This window comes from Syngnathus typhle, linkage group LG15 (assembly GCF_033458585.1).
Source record: "Syngnathus typhle isolate RoL2023-S1 ecotype Sweden linkage group LG15, RoL_Styp_1.0, whole genome shotgun sequence".
NCBI lineage: Eukaryota > Metazoa > Chordata > Actinopteri > Syngnathiformes > Syngnathidae > Syngnathus > Syngnathus typhle.
This window is the reverse complement of record NC_083752.1, coordinates 5,765,651-5,781,883: the sequence shown is the minus strand read 5'-3', so window position 1 is coordinate 5,781,883 and position 16,233 is coordinate 5,765,651. Positions and strand designations below refer to the sequence as shown.

Genomic DNA, 16,233 nt, shown 5'->3' with positions numbered 1-16,233 from the left:
GGGGGCCGCTCGGTTGGCGCTAAGAAGGATGATTGCTTTTCCAGGGGGATGGATGCTTTGCTTTGGGACCGCTCTCAGCTCTACCATCTGATTAGCATTCGCAGCATTATTAATGTCATGAATACACAAGAAGGCGCGCAACAAATAAAGCCCGACGTGCATCCGGGAAGCTGATAAATATCACATGGGCATCACATTTCAAACTTTCAAGATTGATGTGTTCCAAGCCCCAGGCAATGATGGTTAATTTCAGGTTCAAACAGGTCCGGTGGCCACATGATGAGAGAACAAGGGTTTTTTAGCGAACATCACATTTGCTGCCGCTTTCTCCCTTTTCCGGTCAAATGATCACATGAGAGAATGTGCTCTTCCTGACTACAATCCAAAGATCTAAAGCTGACACCGACAGTAAGGTTCGTATTTGTCCTCTGTGAGCGACCACCGCTAACCGCTAACTCGTCATCGGTGAGTGGTGAGTTCCAACAATGCACACATTTATTTGGACATTTTTAAATAAACACAGCAGTCTCCAAATGTTTTAGTGCCACGGGCCATTTCCGTGTATTTTCAAGGACCAAGTACGTTCCGACCAAAATAAGTATCTTCAAAGTACGTTTGCTCCTTTTCAACCTGTTTAAGCAATGTGGCCTTTGTTTTTGTTTTTTTATATATTCAGAATAATCACTTTTCATGAGGTAGTATTGAGTGATGTTCGTGGACAATCCATAACAGTGATGCCTAACAAGATTGCTGATGTTAAGAGACGCAGCGTTGTGGATTTCAGGAGGGTGAGTGGGAGTTCTGGGCCTACTCGAGCCTCTTAGGTGTCTCGACAATAAAGTCAGCAAGTGGTCTGCGAGATCTGGAAATGTTTTGGTGTTTGACAAAATTGTTGATGTAAAGTGGTATCATGTAGACTGTGAAGTCACGGTGTCAGAGTTAAGAGCCATGTGGGATGCCTTAGTTGATTGGAGGTGGAGCCACGGATGATAAAAAAACAACTTTGGCTATCCGGATGAGGTGCATCTGACTTTATTAGCTGAAGGTGGTGGAAAGGGTTACTCAAGCCAGCATTGCAGCTCGCAAATTGAGAAATCAGCCAGCTATGTTGAATAGAATTTCCATCAGTATCTTTGAAAGGGGTTATCCAAGATAATGGCTTCACGGGTTCATTACCTCGTTGTCAAATTTGATTTCTTTTTCTCTTCTGGGCAGATTGGAAAGTGATCGCCCCCCCCCCCCCTCTTCGACCCCACCTCCCCCAAAAAGAAGACTCCAACTTTCATCAAATCCAGGCACGGGACGGCAGCGTCTACCTCATCGGAGTGGAAAGCTTGTCATCTCTGTCTCTTATTTGGATCTCCTGTCCTCCCTCCCTCTGGCCTCCTCTTCTTTCCTGTTTTCCTTTCTCCTCCTCTTCTCTTCTTTCTTCTCATCTTCCTTGCGGAGACGTTCCCTCTTCTCCTGTTCTATGCGCTCCACCTCCCGCCGGACCCGCTCTCGCCTCTCCTCTTTGTCTTTCTTGGTGAGGCGGCTAATCATTCGTTCAAAATAGCTCTCCCTTCTCTCGCCCTCTTTCACCATCTCCGTGGCGAAGCCTTCTTGTTCCCTTGTGTCCTCTGGCGCCGCAGCACTGATTTTTTCGCCGCCGCCGTCAGCAGCAACATCTTCCTTGGGCGCGTCTCTGGCCTCCTCCGGTGGGGGCGGCGGCGGGCAGATGACCTGTTGAACTTCCTCGGTAAGGCTTTCTTCCTTGGCGCCTTTTTTCTTCTCTTCCTCCTTGGCATCACTCCCTTCCACCCCGGTATCATCTCCCTCTTCCATCTTGGCCTTTTCTTCCTCGCCCTGGTCTTTTGGGCCGCTGTCTTTGTCTTGGGCCTCCACCAAGCTCTGGCCTTGGTCTTCCTGGGCCACCTGGGCTTGGTCTTCCTGGGCCACCTGGGCTATGTCTTTATCTTGCTGTTTGCCACTCTCTTCCGTCTCCTGTTGAGCGCTCTCCTTCACGTATTGGTCTTTCTCTTGTGCCTCCTGTTGAGCGCTCTCCCTCATGTCGTCCGCCGTCACCACCGCCGCCGCGGCCACCACCGCCAGCGCCGCCACCTCCCCTTCAACCGCCTCCGCTTCCTGGCTCACTTGGTCTTGAGCAGATTCCACTTCTTGCTCCTTTGCATCATCACTCACTTTGCTCTCCTCCTTCTCTTCTACCTTGACAGTATCTTCCTCGCCCGCCTCTGTGACACTTTCCTCTCCTTGTGTCTTCTCGGGGACATTCTCCTCAGCTGCCTGGGCACGCTCTTGCTCCCGTTCCGTCGTCTCCTCTGCGACACTCTTCCCCTCTTCCTTTCCACTGTCTTTCTCACCCTCTTTTTCACCCTCTTTGCTGTCTTCCTTGCCCTCTGCCTCCTTTTCCTGGGCGACACTCCCTTCTTCCTCGACTGGCTGGGCACTCTCTTGACTGACCACCACCTCCGTGATGCTCTCTTGTCCAGTGTCTGGTTTCTCCCCCTCTTCCACCGTGGCACTCTCTTCAGCCCCTAATGTAGCAGCGCTCTGTTCAGCCGCCTCTTCCTCGGTGGCGCCGCTCTCTTCCTTGGGACTCTCTTCCTTCTCCGGGCCCTCGCTGATACTTTGGCCCTCTTGTGTCGCTTCAACCTCCTTGTTAGTCTCTTTTCCAGCCTGGCTTTTGTTTTCTTGCAGCTCCTCCTCCTTGGCAGCCCCCTCCCCGCCTTCCTCTTCAGCCGGTTTGTCGTCTTTATTGTCTTGATGGTTTTCCTCCTGCTCAGCATTTTCCACGTCAGCCTTTGAGTCATTTCCTTCTTCTTCTTCTGTGTTTTTATCCTGGTCACCTTCATCTCCTTCCTCGCGATCTTGGCCTTCCTCTTCTACGTCCATTTGGTCATCTTCTTCCACGTCATCTTGGTCATCCTCTTCCTCCTCGTCTTGGTCATCCTCTTGCCCTTCCTCTTGGTCATCCTCTCCATCATATTCTCTGTCCCCTTCGTCTCCGTCGTCCTCTTTCTTCTCCTCCCGGTCATCGTCCACCTTGTCGTCTTTCCACTCGTTGTCGTCACAGTCTTCCCAGTCTCCGTCGTCGCCTTTGCAGTCACGCCCTCCCTTGTTCTCGGCCTCCTCGTCGCTCTCCTCTTCCTCGTCGCTCTCCTCTTCCTCGTCGCTCTCCTCTTCCTCGTAGCTCTCTGTGTCCTCATCGCTCTCTGTGTCCTCGTCGCTTTCTGTGTCCTCATCGCTTTCTTCTTCCTCCTCGCTGTCTTCACTCTCTTGGCCCTCATGACTCTCCTGCATGGCTGCCTCCCCATCTCCTTCATCTTCCTCCACATATTGCTCCTCTTCACAAGTGGCCTGGTACTTGGTGTTGTGGCTCCCTTCTAGCTTGTCATCACCTCCTTGCCTTGCTTCCTCCCACTGCCTGATGCACTCTTTTTCCTCAGAGTTGGTTCTGTTGTCGCCTTGCTTCATCTTTGTCCATTCCTCCATCGCTCTGACAGCAATTTCCTGAAGGTAAAAAATCAGGCGCATGAGCAATGGTGGTTGAATCTCAGATATACAGTGGACTTAAAACGTTTACTACCCCCCTATTCAAATATTAGTGATTTAACCAAAAATAAATAATAATAATAATCTGACCTAGAACTCATGTACACATACCACACGCAGGATCAGGTGATCAAAGGTCTTGATTTGGTCAAGAAGTTCTTGTCGTTCTCTCAGCAGTTTGCCTTTCTCTCGGTTCCAGCTCATCTCCTTGTCTGACATTTCCATGGAAAGAGAATCTTTGGAAGCTTTTAGTTTCTCCAGCTCTAGATTGGTTTTGTACAATTCGGCCTTGGTTTTCAAGAACATCTTTTCGTTGGCCTGCATCCGGTGAGACAGCTCGGCTTTTTCCATCACCAGTATCCTATTGTCCGCTTCTAGATATTGCACTTGGGAGGCGATGCTTTTTTCCCGTTTCATCCAGCGGCTTTGCCACACTTGGTTGAGTTGCATGTGGTATTGCTTGAGATCAAAATTACGCTTGTGTAAGTCAGCATTAGTTTGGAGTAGAATCCTTTCATTGGCCTCCCTACTGTTGTACACTCTGGTATATTCCTCTAACAATTTGATATAGTCCACCTCCAGGTTCCTCAGGGAGGATGCTATGGTCCCCTCCCTATTCAGCCACTGGGTTTGCCACTCTTCATTGAGCTGGTTGTAGTAATGCTTGAGCTCTTCGAAACATTCACTCCCCTTCGTCCATAGCTGTCTAAACCTCTCCGTCTGATACTGGAGGAGTTGCACATTTTGTTTTAGGGAGTACTTGTCCGTGGGCTCCATTTTCCTCTCGATTTGGTGGTTTCAGTGCCACATTGGTGGCGACAAGATAATAGTCCCCACTTAATTTGAGCTTTCGTTAAGATCCCGCCAGTTGCGGCTCTAGTTCATAGTCGAACGACTACGATGATTTGTGCCAATGATATCGGCAGGGCAAAATGACTCTAGCCCACAGTCATGATGACGCTCAGAAGAGGGTATATTGCTCTACATCACAGTCATATGGCTAATAGACTTTGTGATGACGTCATGGTGATGCCGTTCAGGGTTAATGGCTTGACCGTATGGCTACTTGACCATATTTGTTGTGCAGTGCTACAGCAATATGATTTTTGTGGCGCAATTGTGACACCTAGTGGTATTTTAATGCCATTGTTTTTTTTTGTTTTTTTAGGGCTGTTGTGCAAACGACATGAATGCGCACAATAAACCAACTACTGGGAGGCATTAAATGTCGCCGAATTGAGTGGAAGGCGTAATCCCTTGTCACCATTAATGAGTTTATGTTCTACCGTGTGACACAACTGTATTTTACACAAAGCCACGCTTAAATTGTTATGTTTGTGGACGGCGCTCCGTTTTTTTAGGAGCCTTGTTTGTAGAAAATAAGAGCATAGAAATCTTTAATAAAATACGTCCACCGGGATCTTGTAGCTGGTTCCTCTTCTTCTAAGTTAAAGTGTCGAAGCGGACCTTTTAAGGTCACTTTTTGGTAACATTTTGATGGGCGTTTGAGCTCGGGTCCAGCTAAGGCAAGGGGCATCGCGGAAGCCTTTCGTAATGAGCAGATCACTCAATTGGCCAATCACGAAAGACACCGAAGCTGATGTGACTAAATGCTGGGCGCTCATTGGACAACGTTTGGGTGACATCACTCACCACTCTTCATTGATTGGTTATTGTCTGGTTATAGCACGGAGCCGTACCTTTCAATGTTGTTCCTGTCCTAAGGAAAGTAACCAACACCAGGTACAGTTATTCATTAAATAACTAATATCTTGTGTTATTAAATTAGTAAGTCATCCTTTTATATATATTTGTGCTTGTGTAACGTATACTTTGGTGCATTAGACCGACAAGAAAATTGTTCATGTCTGAAGAATTTGCTTACAATTTTTGACAAATCCAAAATATTAAAACAATCATGTTATTTTGATACGACTGTATCCTATGTTTAGTACAAGAGATAAGTCAGCTTGATTTGGCAAATTTAGAAAATGCAAGCTATTCTTTTTTAATAATATTTTTTATTTCTTATTGCTTTATCACTGGTAATAAATATTTAACCACTGCACTTTAATTTCTCATAAACATATTCAGGTTCGGCCATGGATCTCGTGCTGAACGTGGCCGACTATTACGTCTTCACGCCGTACGTGTACCCGGCGTCTTGGTCCGAGGACGGTGCCCTGCGGCAGATCCTAAGCCTCCTGGTGGTGACCAACCTTGGGGCGACGATCCTCTACCTGAGTTTGGGGGCCCTCAGCTACTACTTTGTCTTTGATCATGACCTCATGAAACATCCCCACTTCTTAGAGGTACTCACATCCTTTCTTCCATGTTTTACCTGGTTTCTTCCCTGTTTTATTTCCAATTTCCTCCCCCAGAATCAGGTTCGGAGGGAGATCAAATACGCTCTGACCTCTCTGCCGTGGATCAGCATTCCCACCGTGGCCTTGTTTTTTGCCGAAGTCCGAGGATACAGCAAAGTGTACGACAATGTCCACGACTCTCCCTTGGGTACGCTCTAATGTTGTTTCTGGGTTCAATCTCACAATGTTTATCGGTGCTGATGGATCTTGTGCACTTGCAGGTTGGACCGGGCTCTTCCTGAGTATGATCTCTTTCCTACTTTTCACCGACATGTGCATTTATTGGATTCACCGCTTCCTACATCATAAGCTTATTTATAAGGTGAGAACATGAATTTGCTCTATTTTGAAGTAACAGAGACATAATGTACTGTACCAGTTGGGGGCGGAGTTAACTTTGCCCTCAACTTATTCATTTCTTCAAATATCTATCTTAAGTGATTAATGTGAAGTATTCCAATTCATGTCAGATTGATGTAATTAGAACGATATATGAATCTGTCATCAACTATTCCTGATGTCAAATTGCTTTGTTGTCTTGCGTTGTCCACAGCTCTTTCACAAGCCGCATCACGTGTGGAAGATCCCTACGCCATTCGCCAGCCACGCCTTCCACCCGGTTGACGGCTTCATGCAGGGTCTTCCGTACCACATCTACCCGTTTCTCTTCCCGCTCCACAAGGTGCTCTACTTGGTCCTCTATGTCTTTGTCAACATCTGGACCATTTCCATCCACGATGGCGACTACCGCGTTCCCAGCGCCATGACGGGTGTCATCAATGGCTCGGCGCATCACACCGACCACCACCTGTTCTTTGACTACAACTACGGCCAGTACTTCACGCTGTGGGACCGCCTGGGGGGCTCCTACCGATACCCGTCGGCCCTGATGGGCAAGGGGCCCCACGACCTGATCCGCAGGCTCCGGGCAGAGGGAAAGTTAGACAGCGGCAAAGTCAATGGATACAGTGGCGCCATGCGCAAAGAGCAGTAACGATTGCTTTTCCAGAAGCGTCAATCACAAAAGACAATCGGTAATGGTCTGGAAATCATGGTTAGGCTTCTTGTGTTTGCTTAATAAGGAGTTGCTGAGAACGATACGACCAGTTCTTACTAGCGATGCTCCAGTACACGAGGAGGGCTAAAAGTGGATTTTGACTTGTGTGCAGACTCTGGATATGCACTGTGCAAAAGTGTTAGTCCCCCACAAGCTTTGTTGTTCGAATGAACTTTTTTTGTAGGACAATTAGTTATGCCAAGATTACACCAAAATCTGTACATGATCTTTGTAGCACTGCTAAAACAACTCTGATGGTGGGCTAAGACATGATCACTAATAATAAAAACAAGCACTTAAACGCATTTGGTTCATGATTTGTACTTTAAACACAAGACAAGAATAATCACATAGCTGCAGCTACCACACGGGAGAAAACCTAATTGCACATGAGTAGCAATGACCAAAAGCAAACTGAAGTTACAAAAGAGCCTCCTGATCTCGTATGAATTGTTAAGCTAAATGTGTCTCTGATCTCATATGAATGTTTAAGCTAAAGGTGCAGAATTGACTCGTCTCAGCAGAAGAACATGGGCGCCCAGAGGAAGGAGCGCATGGCCGCTCCCGTTGCTATGCCTGCCAGTAATCCCATGGCGAGGTGGTCAAATGCTCCGTCCCTCTGGACGATCAACTGGTGGGTGCCTGGGGAGCAGACGGCAATGATAATCACTTTATTGGGCTAAACCGGCCTTTAATGCTGCATTTCAGACTGCTTGGAAGTAGGAACATCAGAACCTTTGACTCTGAACTCTCAACAGAGCAGACTGTACCTGTTCCTGCTCCTGGCGTCACATAGAATGTGTGAAAGTGGTTAAGGGGTATGGCCTCATAGGAATCATTGTAGGGATCGTACATGAACACCTGCCGGTGAGAAAACGCAATCTCAAGTCACACTTTTTGTACACCCCAAAAAAGCAAACCAAAGAATGTGGATTTTACCGGGTTCCTCCTGGTCTCCAGCACGGTCAGTTTCCATGCGCTGAAAAAAGGGAACAAAAACAACCCTACATAACGGACAATGGTGATGGTTTGCTGTTTTTATTGCACATTATTTTAAGCTGCTACTTGTTCTGTTTAATGGCAATTTGGGTGATGTTAGTTGGTGTTGTTTTATGGAGGGGTAGGTGCTGCTGTTTTGTTTAGCAACTGGGTTCAAATGCGCGGTCAACTCTTGTGTCTGTTTGCATTCTACGGGAATACTGTATCTCTGTCTTCGAGACAGTTTGCTTGTGTTTCAATAGGTGCTGCTGCTTAGGTTAGCAACAGAGGTCAAAGAGGCTCTGCGATGAACTCTGCGATACCTACATGGACTCATCCTCGCTGTTGGCGCACAGGTTCATCGTTGAGCTGTCCTTGAATTGCACCACGATGATGTTCTCGCGGGGGTTCGTCTCAGGTGGCGTCACCCCTACGAGCAAAAAAAAAGAAAGAAACACTTTTAGCATCATGTTGCCATTAAGGACAAACAATAATGCTCTACCTTGACATTCTAGGCCGCAGCGCACATCTGCGCATGTGAGCTTGAGGTTGACGCGATACACCAGCTCTCGACGGCTGTCGCTCTTGTAGAAGCAAAAGCTGCCATCCACCCAGAGGTCACACCAGTTCAACTTCCAGCGCTTCAGCACAGACGCTACACGGTGGGAAGCATGACCGATCATTCCAAGAATAAGTAACCCTTGGTTTGTTATCATCAGCACCCAATGTACTCACTCTGTCTCCAAAGCCAGCCTGACCTCATGAGTGCCATGTTTTTCACCTGTGGTCCAAATACAGGTAGAGGAACAGGAACAAAATATAGATAGTGTTCCCCTGCTTGTTTATTTTGCGTCTGACAGATTATCCTTTCTCCTGTCTCGATTGAGTCACAGGATAATTCTGGATTAGGCGAGCGCTTGCTCGGGCGCCCCCACTTTTTCGCTTCATTGTCACCTGGGTTAATTTCCTCTAAACCAACACACAAACTTGGATAAAATATTATTGTGACACAACCAGCCAAAGTAGTATGGCTTATGTTTTGTTGACGATATTGTTGTCACAGAATATAGTATATAAAATGACATAACACCAGGATAAGACCATTTCTAAATGTCAGTTACACGACTATTCCAAGTATGCGTGCAAGTCTTCCCTATTACACTGTTTTATGTTAATGTATTGTGTCTTGCGCAATAATTTGTTTTGTTTTGAAGTTGCGGGAGGAGAACCATGCAAGTTTAAATCCGTTTTAAATTTTGTATTTCCGGTACAGTATTTACAGCGGCAGCAAAAATGAAGTCACTGTTTTATAGCTGTTGGGGAAAAAATTGGATTTATTATTAACTATTGCTTGCTAAAACACATTTTTTAGTTTTGTTTTGATTAAACGCGAGGAGGATGGAAACTCCTTTTAGAAAATACATGACGTCATTTCCACAACAGTGGACGAATAAATCCTAACTCTCAGCAGACAAATATAAAACACCGTCTTGGATTTTCTAAATGTTTATTTTTATATATTTTTTTTCATCTGTACACGTCTTTTTTTTCTGTTTTGTTTGTAAATTTCGTGATGGTTGTCGCCCATTATTTCTGGTGGGCGTGGCTTTACGCTGACACGCGCCTCGTGAAAAGAAAAACAACAGATACAATTTGACTATAAACATATTTGGCTATATTTATTCGTTCATTCTAGTTAGCATAACTTTAGGTACATTAACCACGTTTTTTTTTTGGTTGTTCTGTTTTATTTTAAAATTGCGCGAGGAGGAGCCCCGTTTAAGTTTAAAGCCATTTAAACAACGTCACTTCCGTTCTCCACTGACAGCCCACCAGCGAAAAGAAAAACACAAACATAACATAGCGAGTGTCTTCCGTGGGGCTCACGGTGAGTGCAGTCAAAATGTCCACAAAAATAACTATGTCGCTTTCAAAGTACGAAGCTAAAAAGTTGACATCGTTGACTCGAGAGCACTTGCCGAAGATTAAATTATTTCACTGCATGTCATGACGGGACAAGGTAGTTTTAAGCACCACAATTAAAAACAGCAGTATACATTTTTACGTCGTTTGTCTTGATTGAGAAAGCACGCACATTGGAAGACCGTCTTATCTCTTGACTATATTTATCAACACCGCGCAGGTCTTAGTGTTCGGTTATCGCACCATTAGATTGACTTCTGCCGAACCCAGTTCAATTTTGTTTTTTTTGTTTTTTAACGCGGCCTTGATTATTTTCGCGTGTAAACGAGAAATGTGTTTTTCCACTCAAACGTGTCAGACTCGTGTTTCAATTCGGCATAAACAACGACTTTGTACAAAAAAACGAATTGTTTTGTTTCCCCCTTGAGTCTTCGGTTTACGACAGCGGTGACGTAACCCAAACGTGTCCGTAAGTCGGGACCTGTCGTCCTTAAATGACCTCCATTATGACACTAACAAGTCATAGTCAAAATGAATATTTGTATGAGAAACACATCTAGGCAATAAATAGAGACAAGATGCCAAGTGCAAGATGGATGTCTGTGTCTTCATAAGAAACTGACATATGTTCATTAGGCATAAAGGACCTCTATTGTCTGCAACATAATGCACGCTGTTAAAATAATTACCAGTCAAGAAGAAAGGTTTCCCTCCGAGTGTCTCACGTAGTGTGGGGGGGGGGGGGGGGTGCAAGGACGCCGTCTTGTGGCGGTTGTATGCAAATATGCACAAATATTTTTTCATTCCCTGCTCTCTGCTGCTTTTCTTCACTTTTGCGTGTCTTTTCTCAGCAGGGGAATGTGATCAGATGCGCCGTTGAAAAGCAGCTTTGCTTTTTGCTCTGCACACATCAAAGGTAAGATTCGGCCGATCTGTGAGAAACTATTACGACGGGAACATCAAACTCGAGCTATTCGAGCATTGCGAGATGATTTGTCTGAAACCGATAGTCCTGATCATGGTGGATAAGAGAGAGGGACTTTGAGTGATGTCATCGCACTGTCAAAAAGATTCTAATATTCACACAGTGAGTGAGTTGCACAAATGAACTGTAATTCATTTTTACTGGCCTCATTGCCTGTTTTTACTCCAGGTCGGTGGATACATTTTGTAAAATGTCTTTGCTTATTTGGGGGTGCGGACGCAACAGGTTCTGTAAATGGGCACGGTCGAAGGTCATCGAGCGGCGTTACCGCGGCCCGCTTGCGTCTCCTCACGTTTCAACTTCCTTGTCACTCATGCGATCACGCTGATGGGCTATTTTTAGAGCCCTTTTCCCTCCCGGTGTTGGGGCCCACGTGAGCTCGGTTCTCCCTAGAGGCCCTCGTGAACCCAAATGTAATATGAGCTCCATACAGTGGAAGTTCAAATGAAGTTTTCCCAGAGGAAATGAACTTGACAAGTGCATAAAAAGTCCAAACGATGACAACGCGCTCGAATAAGACATGAGATAATACGGGTCACTATGTTTTAGGGCTGAGAGAATGGACCAGTCCTGTGATGAAGAGGTGGCTCGCACCTTCGTGCAGGTCATCAGCGACAAGTACAACACGGAGAACTTCCCGTACGGCCAAGGCCAGGGTGCCGTGGTGCTGCCTTCCCCGCCTGGTTCGCCCACCAAAGGTTAGCGGCGGTCGATTCCGAGGCGCTATTCATTCTAATACCGGCATGCCCCATCTGCAGGTCACCTATTCTTGCCCAATGTGCTGGTTCTGAACGACTGCGGGATCAAAAAAGCGGGCGACAGGTCCGACATTGCTGCTTTCTGTGCCCATGTGGTGGAGCTGGACCTGTCCTACAATGAAATCCACGACTGGGCCGAGGTGAGCCAAACGACTTTCTTGGTTACAACACGTCAGTGATTTTTCTCGGGTTTGCCAGATCTGCGCCATTGTTTCCAACGTCCCCCACCTGGACTTCCTCAACCTGAGCATGAACCCGCTGAGCGGCGCCGCGCTGGAGCCGCCCATGGCCGAAGTGTTTGCTCGGGTGCGGCGGCTCGTCCTCATCAACACGCACGTCAGCTGGGACACGGTGCACGCGCTCACACGAAACACGCCCGAGTAAGTAGAACGCTGAGCACACGAGCGCGTCCCTAAGCTGCCTTTCATTTGTGCTCCTGATTTCTCCCCCAGGCTGGCGGAGCTTTTTCTATGCCTGAACGACTACCACAACGTGTCCCTTTCCTGCACAACCTGCCCGTCCCTCAACCTGCTGCAGATCACCGACAACCACCTGCGCGACTGGGCGGAGGTACGCAAGTTCGGGCAGATGTACCCCAGCCTCAGCGAACTGGTGCTGGCCAACAACAGCGTGGAGCACGTGGACGACACCCGGGAAGCGCTGCAGCGCCTCTTCCCCAACTTACGCTGCGTCAACCTCAACAACTCAGGTCAGGAGAGAGGCGACGGGGCGCTATCAGCATATTGCCCGTCTGAATGGCCACCGTGTTCCGTGGCTCAGGGGTGAGTGAGTGGGAGGATATCGAGAGGCTGAATTTCTTCCCCAAGCTTCAAGAAGTGAAAGTGATGGGGATTCCGCTGTTTAAGCCGTACAACACGCAAGAGCGCCGCAGCCTACTTTTAGCACAGTAAGGCCGAGCTTTGGTGCCAATGCCAGTTTCTAAATGTTGTTACTATCTTAGTGCCTCCGCTCTGCAGGTTGCCAAATGTGTCGGTGCTGAACGGGGGTGCGGTGACTGACAACGACAGGGAAGCTGCTGAGAGGTTCTTCATCCGCTACTACCAGGAGTGTCCGGAGCTGGAGCGTCCGCACAGGTTTGACCAAGAAATGAAGTATCGGGTTTCGGTCAAGTTGCCGTCATGTCCAGCAGTTTAGAAAAAACAGCCAAAACAATTTGAAATATCCATCCTGCCGAGTGCAGATGCTAATGCTAGCTTAGCAGGTGCAAAGGAAGACTTAAAGAAATGAGCTTTGCCACAGCTGATGGATGAAGAACAAGCAGCTGAGTAGAAGGTAACACAATTCAGCAGACGCTAACCTTTACGACAAAGAAAATTAACTAACTTGGCGAGAACTCCATATTTTTGCTTCCTCCAGTTGGTCCGGAGCAAATGTTTAGTTGAGGGGGCGGGACTAACCTTTGGTCTGGGGACAATGCCACCACTCTCTCCCTGCTCAATGACTTCTTTGTACTGGGACTTCTCTGATACACGGAAAACGGATACACCAGCTAGCAAGTAGATATTTATAGCTTTTTAAATTTTCTTAGTTCTGAAAATTTGAGCAGGAAGATTATTTTTTTTCACTCTGGAAGCTGACCAAAAACATGCATTTGAATAATTGCTGGAAGTACGTAAATACAAACAGCACCACCTTGTGGACGACCGACACTGAATCGGACCGCTTCGTGAGGGTGTTGAGTGATTGACGTAGGAGTTGAGTTAATCTGTCCATCAGAAGTTCAGCGCTGCTTGAATGTCTTGTGTGACATTGCAAGTCATTGAGAAACAGGCGTAGCATGAAAAGAGTCCAGCGAGCTGTACAGGAAGGATTAGTTGCAAGAGGAGTGACCAGACTCAAAATGAAATGCGAGTCTTAAGCGGAGGGACTGAAAGGAAATTGAAAGGAGACGGCGGGGAGGGAATATTGAGTGTTCTTGTCAGATAAGAAGAGGTGGCAAACGTTGACATTTTTAACCTTTCATGCAAATTTTGATCAGGCACTGCAAAGCCATTGAATTGGGTCTTTACCCATGCGAATCGGATCACCCGCATCTTCATGTTTGACATACTAAAGACACAAACGAACCCGGAGATCACATATTTGTCAGACTGGACTGGTCTGTCAGAGATTTATCACTAATCAGGAAAAAAAAATCTGAAATATTAGTCACATACATATAAAGCGGGTCGCTGTTTGCGCCAAAATGTTGAGCCTCACCGATCTGACTCCTACAGGTACAACGAGCTGGTATCCAAGTATGGTCAACTGGCCCCATTGGCCGACGTGGATCTGACCCCCCGTTGCACGACGGTGGACGTCCGCTGGGGCGACCGAGTAGAGGCGGTAAGCCTCCGCCTGGAGTGGACGGTGGGCAACCTGAGGAAGCAGCTGAGGGCGCTTCTTCAGCTGCCCAACAACGGAATTAGGCTCTTCTACATCAGCCGAGAAATGGCTGCCGTCGTGGGACCGGAGGAGTTGAAGTGCGGCTTCCGGGCGCTCCACTCGTACAGAATTCGAGATGGAGACGAGATTCTCGTCGTGCCAAAGGTGAAAAACCGCTGTAGCTCCTCACATCTTTGATGTAGGACTTCTGGGTTTTGGGATTGGTTGGTTTGCGTTGGGGATTGGCAGGATCTGAATTTGTCATGTTGTACAAGAAAATGTTGGCGCTAATTCAAGGGCCACTTGGGTTAGCAAGCAAGCTTATCTCCCTGGGAAGCAGCCTTAGCTCGGGACAAGGGAATCGGAACGGGTTGTGTAAGGCAGCTTGTGAAGCAAAAACTGCAAAAAGTTAAGCCTTGCAAGTTTTTGTTGCCTTGGCTAAATGAAGCAGTTTACATTGTGGAGACTTAAGGCACCAACCAAGATGCTCAAAAGTTTTTTGTCATTTGGGCTCAGGTGGCTGTTTGACATGTTTTTGTTTGCATGTGTACAAAGCTACTGATTACACTCAACCTCAATGACCCAGCCACGTGATCAAATTAATTGCAAAAGCATCCGGTCCACAATTTGTGCGTCTCGCGGACTAAATGGTAAGCAAACACCTGATGGAGTGTCAGGTGACTTGGTGTGTAGCGGGAGGGGCGGCGACCAAACTCAATGCCACCCTTCTTCCGTGGCCCTCACAAACCTGACACCTCGAGTGTCCGCTCTTTCACAGGATGTAGGGTCATGACCTCTCCCACTGGCTCACGTTGACGTTGGAAAAAAGTTCCGTTTACCTTTGAGTTTGAAGACTCCCTGAAATGTCAGGAAAGTGAAAATTTCGGGCAGCTCTGGTGGACATTTTGGTCCATAGTTGGTTAACACTATCATTGTTTTTCACTGGGTGTTGGTTTTCATACATTCTGACATTTATTTGTAAACGTGGATAAATTGTGACGCTCACAACACTGAGAATTTAGTACGATTTTATACGAATCTTAATATGTACTCGTGCCCCCCTCAACAAAAAAAAGAGACACTTGACCCAGATTTGTAGTGTTTCAATTAATTACTATTGTGAAAATAAAACGCTGCTCTGAAATGTTTGCTTACCTTTGAGTACAAGTTTTGATAAAATCTTTACAGCCTGACTTTGAGGACGATTGGAAATATGGCCTTGTGTTGTCGTAGTGTAGTAATTTCTACGTGCGGAATGGATGTTGTCAGTGATGTGCCCCTTTTACAGCTCTGTGTATCATTTTGTTTTGGTTTCTTCTGAAGAAATAAATTATAATCTTGTCCTCTGTGATTTTTGTGTTTTCATCTTTGAATCTTCCAGATGTTTCAGGTGGGCAACCAATGAAGTCGCTCTCAGGTCTTCCAGGATTCTGGCCTTTCATTCTGGCTGGTCTAAGATTTTTGGCAAAGCTGCAATGTCGCCCATTCCGTACGTGTCAGATAGGGGTCATGTTTCCGGGATAGTCCTTTCCAATTAAAGTGCAGTGGTGTGGGGAGGGATTTAACCCAGCTCTTCAAAGAAGCCGTCATGAGGGGAAGAAGGTTTGAGTTTCTGGAAGAAGGTTGGCTTCGTCTTGAATGAAAGGCCAAGGGTAACTGCCGGGATCAGAGGTGGCCCGTTCCCCCACTCTTTGGATTGGGTGACTCCGGTCGTGGACCTTCATTGTGAAAGTCAGGCTTGATGGGTTCCCTCCAAGACACGATGCTGACCGGGACCGCATCGGATAACAAATTGAAAGACTTCAGGCCTCTCTTGGTCGTTGCCTAGATATTGAAACCGTTTGTTTCCACTCCATCTGAATGGATGTTCCCATCTGTCTAATATTTCACTTATGAAATCTATCATCCAATTAGGAACATACATCCAATGATCTTCTGACAATAGTTCTGATGCAAGCAGAAAGGATAATGTCACCCCTCCCTCTCCTTGGCCACCTGGTCACCATCGGTAACTCTTGATATCCTCAGCCTTTGTGTGATTCCGGCTTTCACCTATCACTGTGCGTCCATTTAAGCTCAGTCTTGAGGGGGTTCATAAAAGAAGTCTCAGCTGAGAACGCATCGGTGTGTCCTAATGGTAGGAAGGCTCCTGGCCTCTCTCCTGGAGCCTTTCACATGTCTTGACCCCCCCCCTCCTCCTCCTCCTTACCAATCCACCTCTCCAGTTAC

The 16,233-nt window shown here is 46.9% G+C and overlaps 4 protein-coding genes across 5 annotated transcripts; 2 read left to right on the top strand and 2 right to left on the bottom strand.

Moving 5' to 3' along the window:
• Nucleotides 1-1,350: 1,350 nt before the first annotated feature.
• Nucleotides 1,351-4,329, bottom strand: LOC133168521 (golgin subfamily A member 6-like protein 22). The gene is made up of 3 exons (XM_061300133.1): nucleotides 3,664-4,329; nucleotides 3,174-3,510; nucleotides 1,351-3,143 (listed from the first exon to the last, which is right to left on the bottom strand). Exons 1-3 carry the CDS (start codon nucleotides 4,327-4,329, stop codon nucleotides 1,351-1,353), a joined length of 2,796 nt encoding a protein of 931 aa, XP_061156117.1.
• An 867-nt stretch (nucleotides 4,330-5,196) lies between these two features.
• Nucleotides 5,197-7,280, top strand: LOC133168091 (lathosterol oxidase-like). The gene is made up of 5 exons (XM_061299344.1): nucleotides 5,197-5,295; nucleotides 5,647-5,864; nucleotides 5,934-6,066; nucleotides 6,140-6,240; nucleotides 6,472-7,280. The coding sequence occupies exons 2-5, from the start codon at nucleotides 5,655-5,657 to the stop codon at nucleotides 6,910-6,912; spliced, it is 885 nt and encodes a 294-aa protein (XP_061155328.1). The 5' UTR covers nucleotides 5,197-5,295; nucleotides 5,647-5,654; the 3' UTR covers nucleotides 6,913-7,280.
• On the bottom strand, nucleotides 7,269-10,607 carry plekhb1 (pleckstrin homology domain containing B1). Of its 2 annotated transcripts, XM_061299346.1 has the most exons (7): nucleotides 10,566-10,607; nucleotides 8,689-8,734; nucleotides 8,456-8,608; nucleotides 8,281-8,383; nucleotides 7,915-7,954; nucleotides 7,746-7,836; nucleotides 7,269-7,617 (listed from the first exon to the last, which is right to left on the bottom strand). In XM_061299346.1, the coding sequence occupies exons 2-7, from the start codon at nucleotides 8,723-8,725 to the stop codon at nucleotides 7,493-7,495; spliced, it is 549 nt and encodes a 182-aa protein (XP_061155330.1). In that variant the 5' UTR covers nucleotides 8,726-8,734; nucleotides 10,566-10,607; the 3' UTR covers nucleotides 7,269-7,492. The 2 variants fall into 2 exon arrangements, with proteins under 2 accessions (XP_061155330.1, XP_061155329.1); XM_061299345.1 differs by lacking the exons at nucleotides 8,689-8,734; nucleotides 10,566-10,607 and having other exon boundaries at nucleotides 8,456-8,669.
• On the top strand, nucleotides 9,746-15,355 carry LOC133168088 (tubulin-specific chaperone cofactor E-like protein). The gene is made up of 9 exons (XM_061299341.1): nucleotides 9,746-9,841; nucleotides 10,728-10,792; nucleotides 11,411-11,559; nucleotides 11,620-11,759; nucleotides 11,818-11,999; nucleotides 12,072-12,328; nucleotides 12,400-12,526; nucleotides 12,597-12,713; nucleotides 13,857-15,355. The coding sequence occupies exons 3-9, from the start codon at nucleotides 11,421-11,423 to the stop codon at nucleotides 14,200-14,202; spliced, it is 1,308 nt and encodes a 435-aa protein (XP_061155325.1). The 5' UTR covers nucleotides 9,746-9,841; nucleotides 10,728-10,792; nucleotides 11,411-11,420; the 3' UTR covers nucleotides 14,203-15,355.
• Nucleotides 15,356-16,233: the final 878 nt, after the last annotated feature.

Coding starts and splice junctions, on each gene's coding strand:
- LOC133168521 (XM_061300133.1), bottom strand. CDS start 4,329: ATGGAGCCCACGGACAAGTACTCCCTAAAACAAAATGTGCAACTCCTC. Junction 3,511..3,663: donor ATCACCTGATCCTGCGTGTG/GTATGTGTACAT, acceptor TTTTACCTTCAG/GAAATTGCTGTCAGAGCGAT. Junction 3,144..3,173: donor GAGCTACGAGGAAGAGGAGA/GCGACGAGGAAG, acceptor GCGACGAGGAAG/AGGAGAGCGACGAGGAGGCC.
- LOC133168091 (XM_061299344.1), top strand. CDS start 5,655: ATGGATCTCGTGCTGAACGTGGCCGACTATTACGTCTTCACGCCGTAC. Junction 6,067..6,139: donor TGTCCACGACTCTCCCTTGG/GTACGCTCTAAT, acceptor GTGCACTTGCAG/GTTGGACCGGGCTCTTCCTG. Junction 6,241..6,471: donor ATCATAAGCTTATTTATAAG/GTGAGAACATGA, acceptor CGTTGTCCACAG/CTCTTTCACAAGCCGCATCA.
- plekhb1 (XM_061299345.1), bottom strand. CDS start 8,669: ATGATAACAAACCAAGGGTTACTTATTCTTGGAATGATCGGTCATGCT. Junction 8,384..8,455: donor CTGCGGCCTAGAATGTCAAG/GTAGAGCATTAT, acceptor TTTTGCTCGTAG/GGGTGACGCCACCTGAGACG. Junction 7,618..7,745: donor GACGCCAGGAGCAGGAACAG/GTACAGTCTGCT, acceptor TCTGCTCCCCAG/GCACCCACCAGTTGATCGTC.
- LOC133168088 (XM_061299341.1), top strand. CDS start 11,421: ATGGACCAGTCCTGTGATGAAGAGGTGGCTCGCACCTTCGTGCAGGTC. Junction 12,000..12,071: donor CTCACACGAAACACGCCCGA/GTAAGTAGAACG, acceptor TTTCTCCCCCAG/GCTGGCGGAGCTTTTTCTAT. Junction 12,329..12,399: donor CGTCAACCTCAACAACTCAG/GTCAGGAGAGAG, acceptor TCCGTGGCTCAG/GGGTGAGTGAGTGGGAGGAT.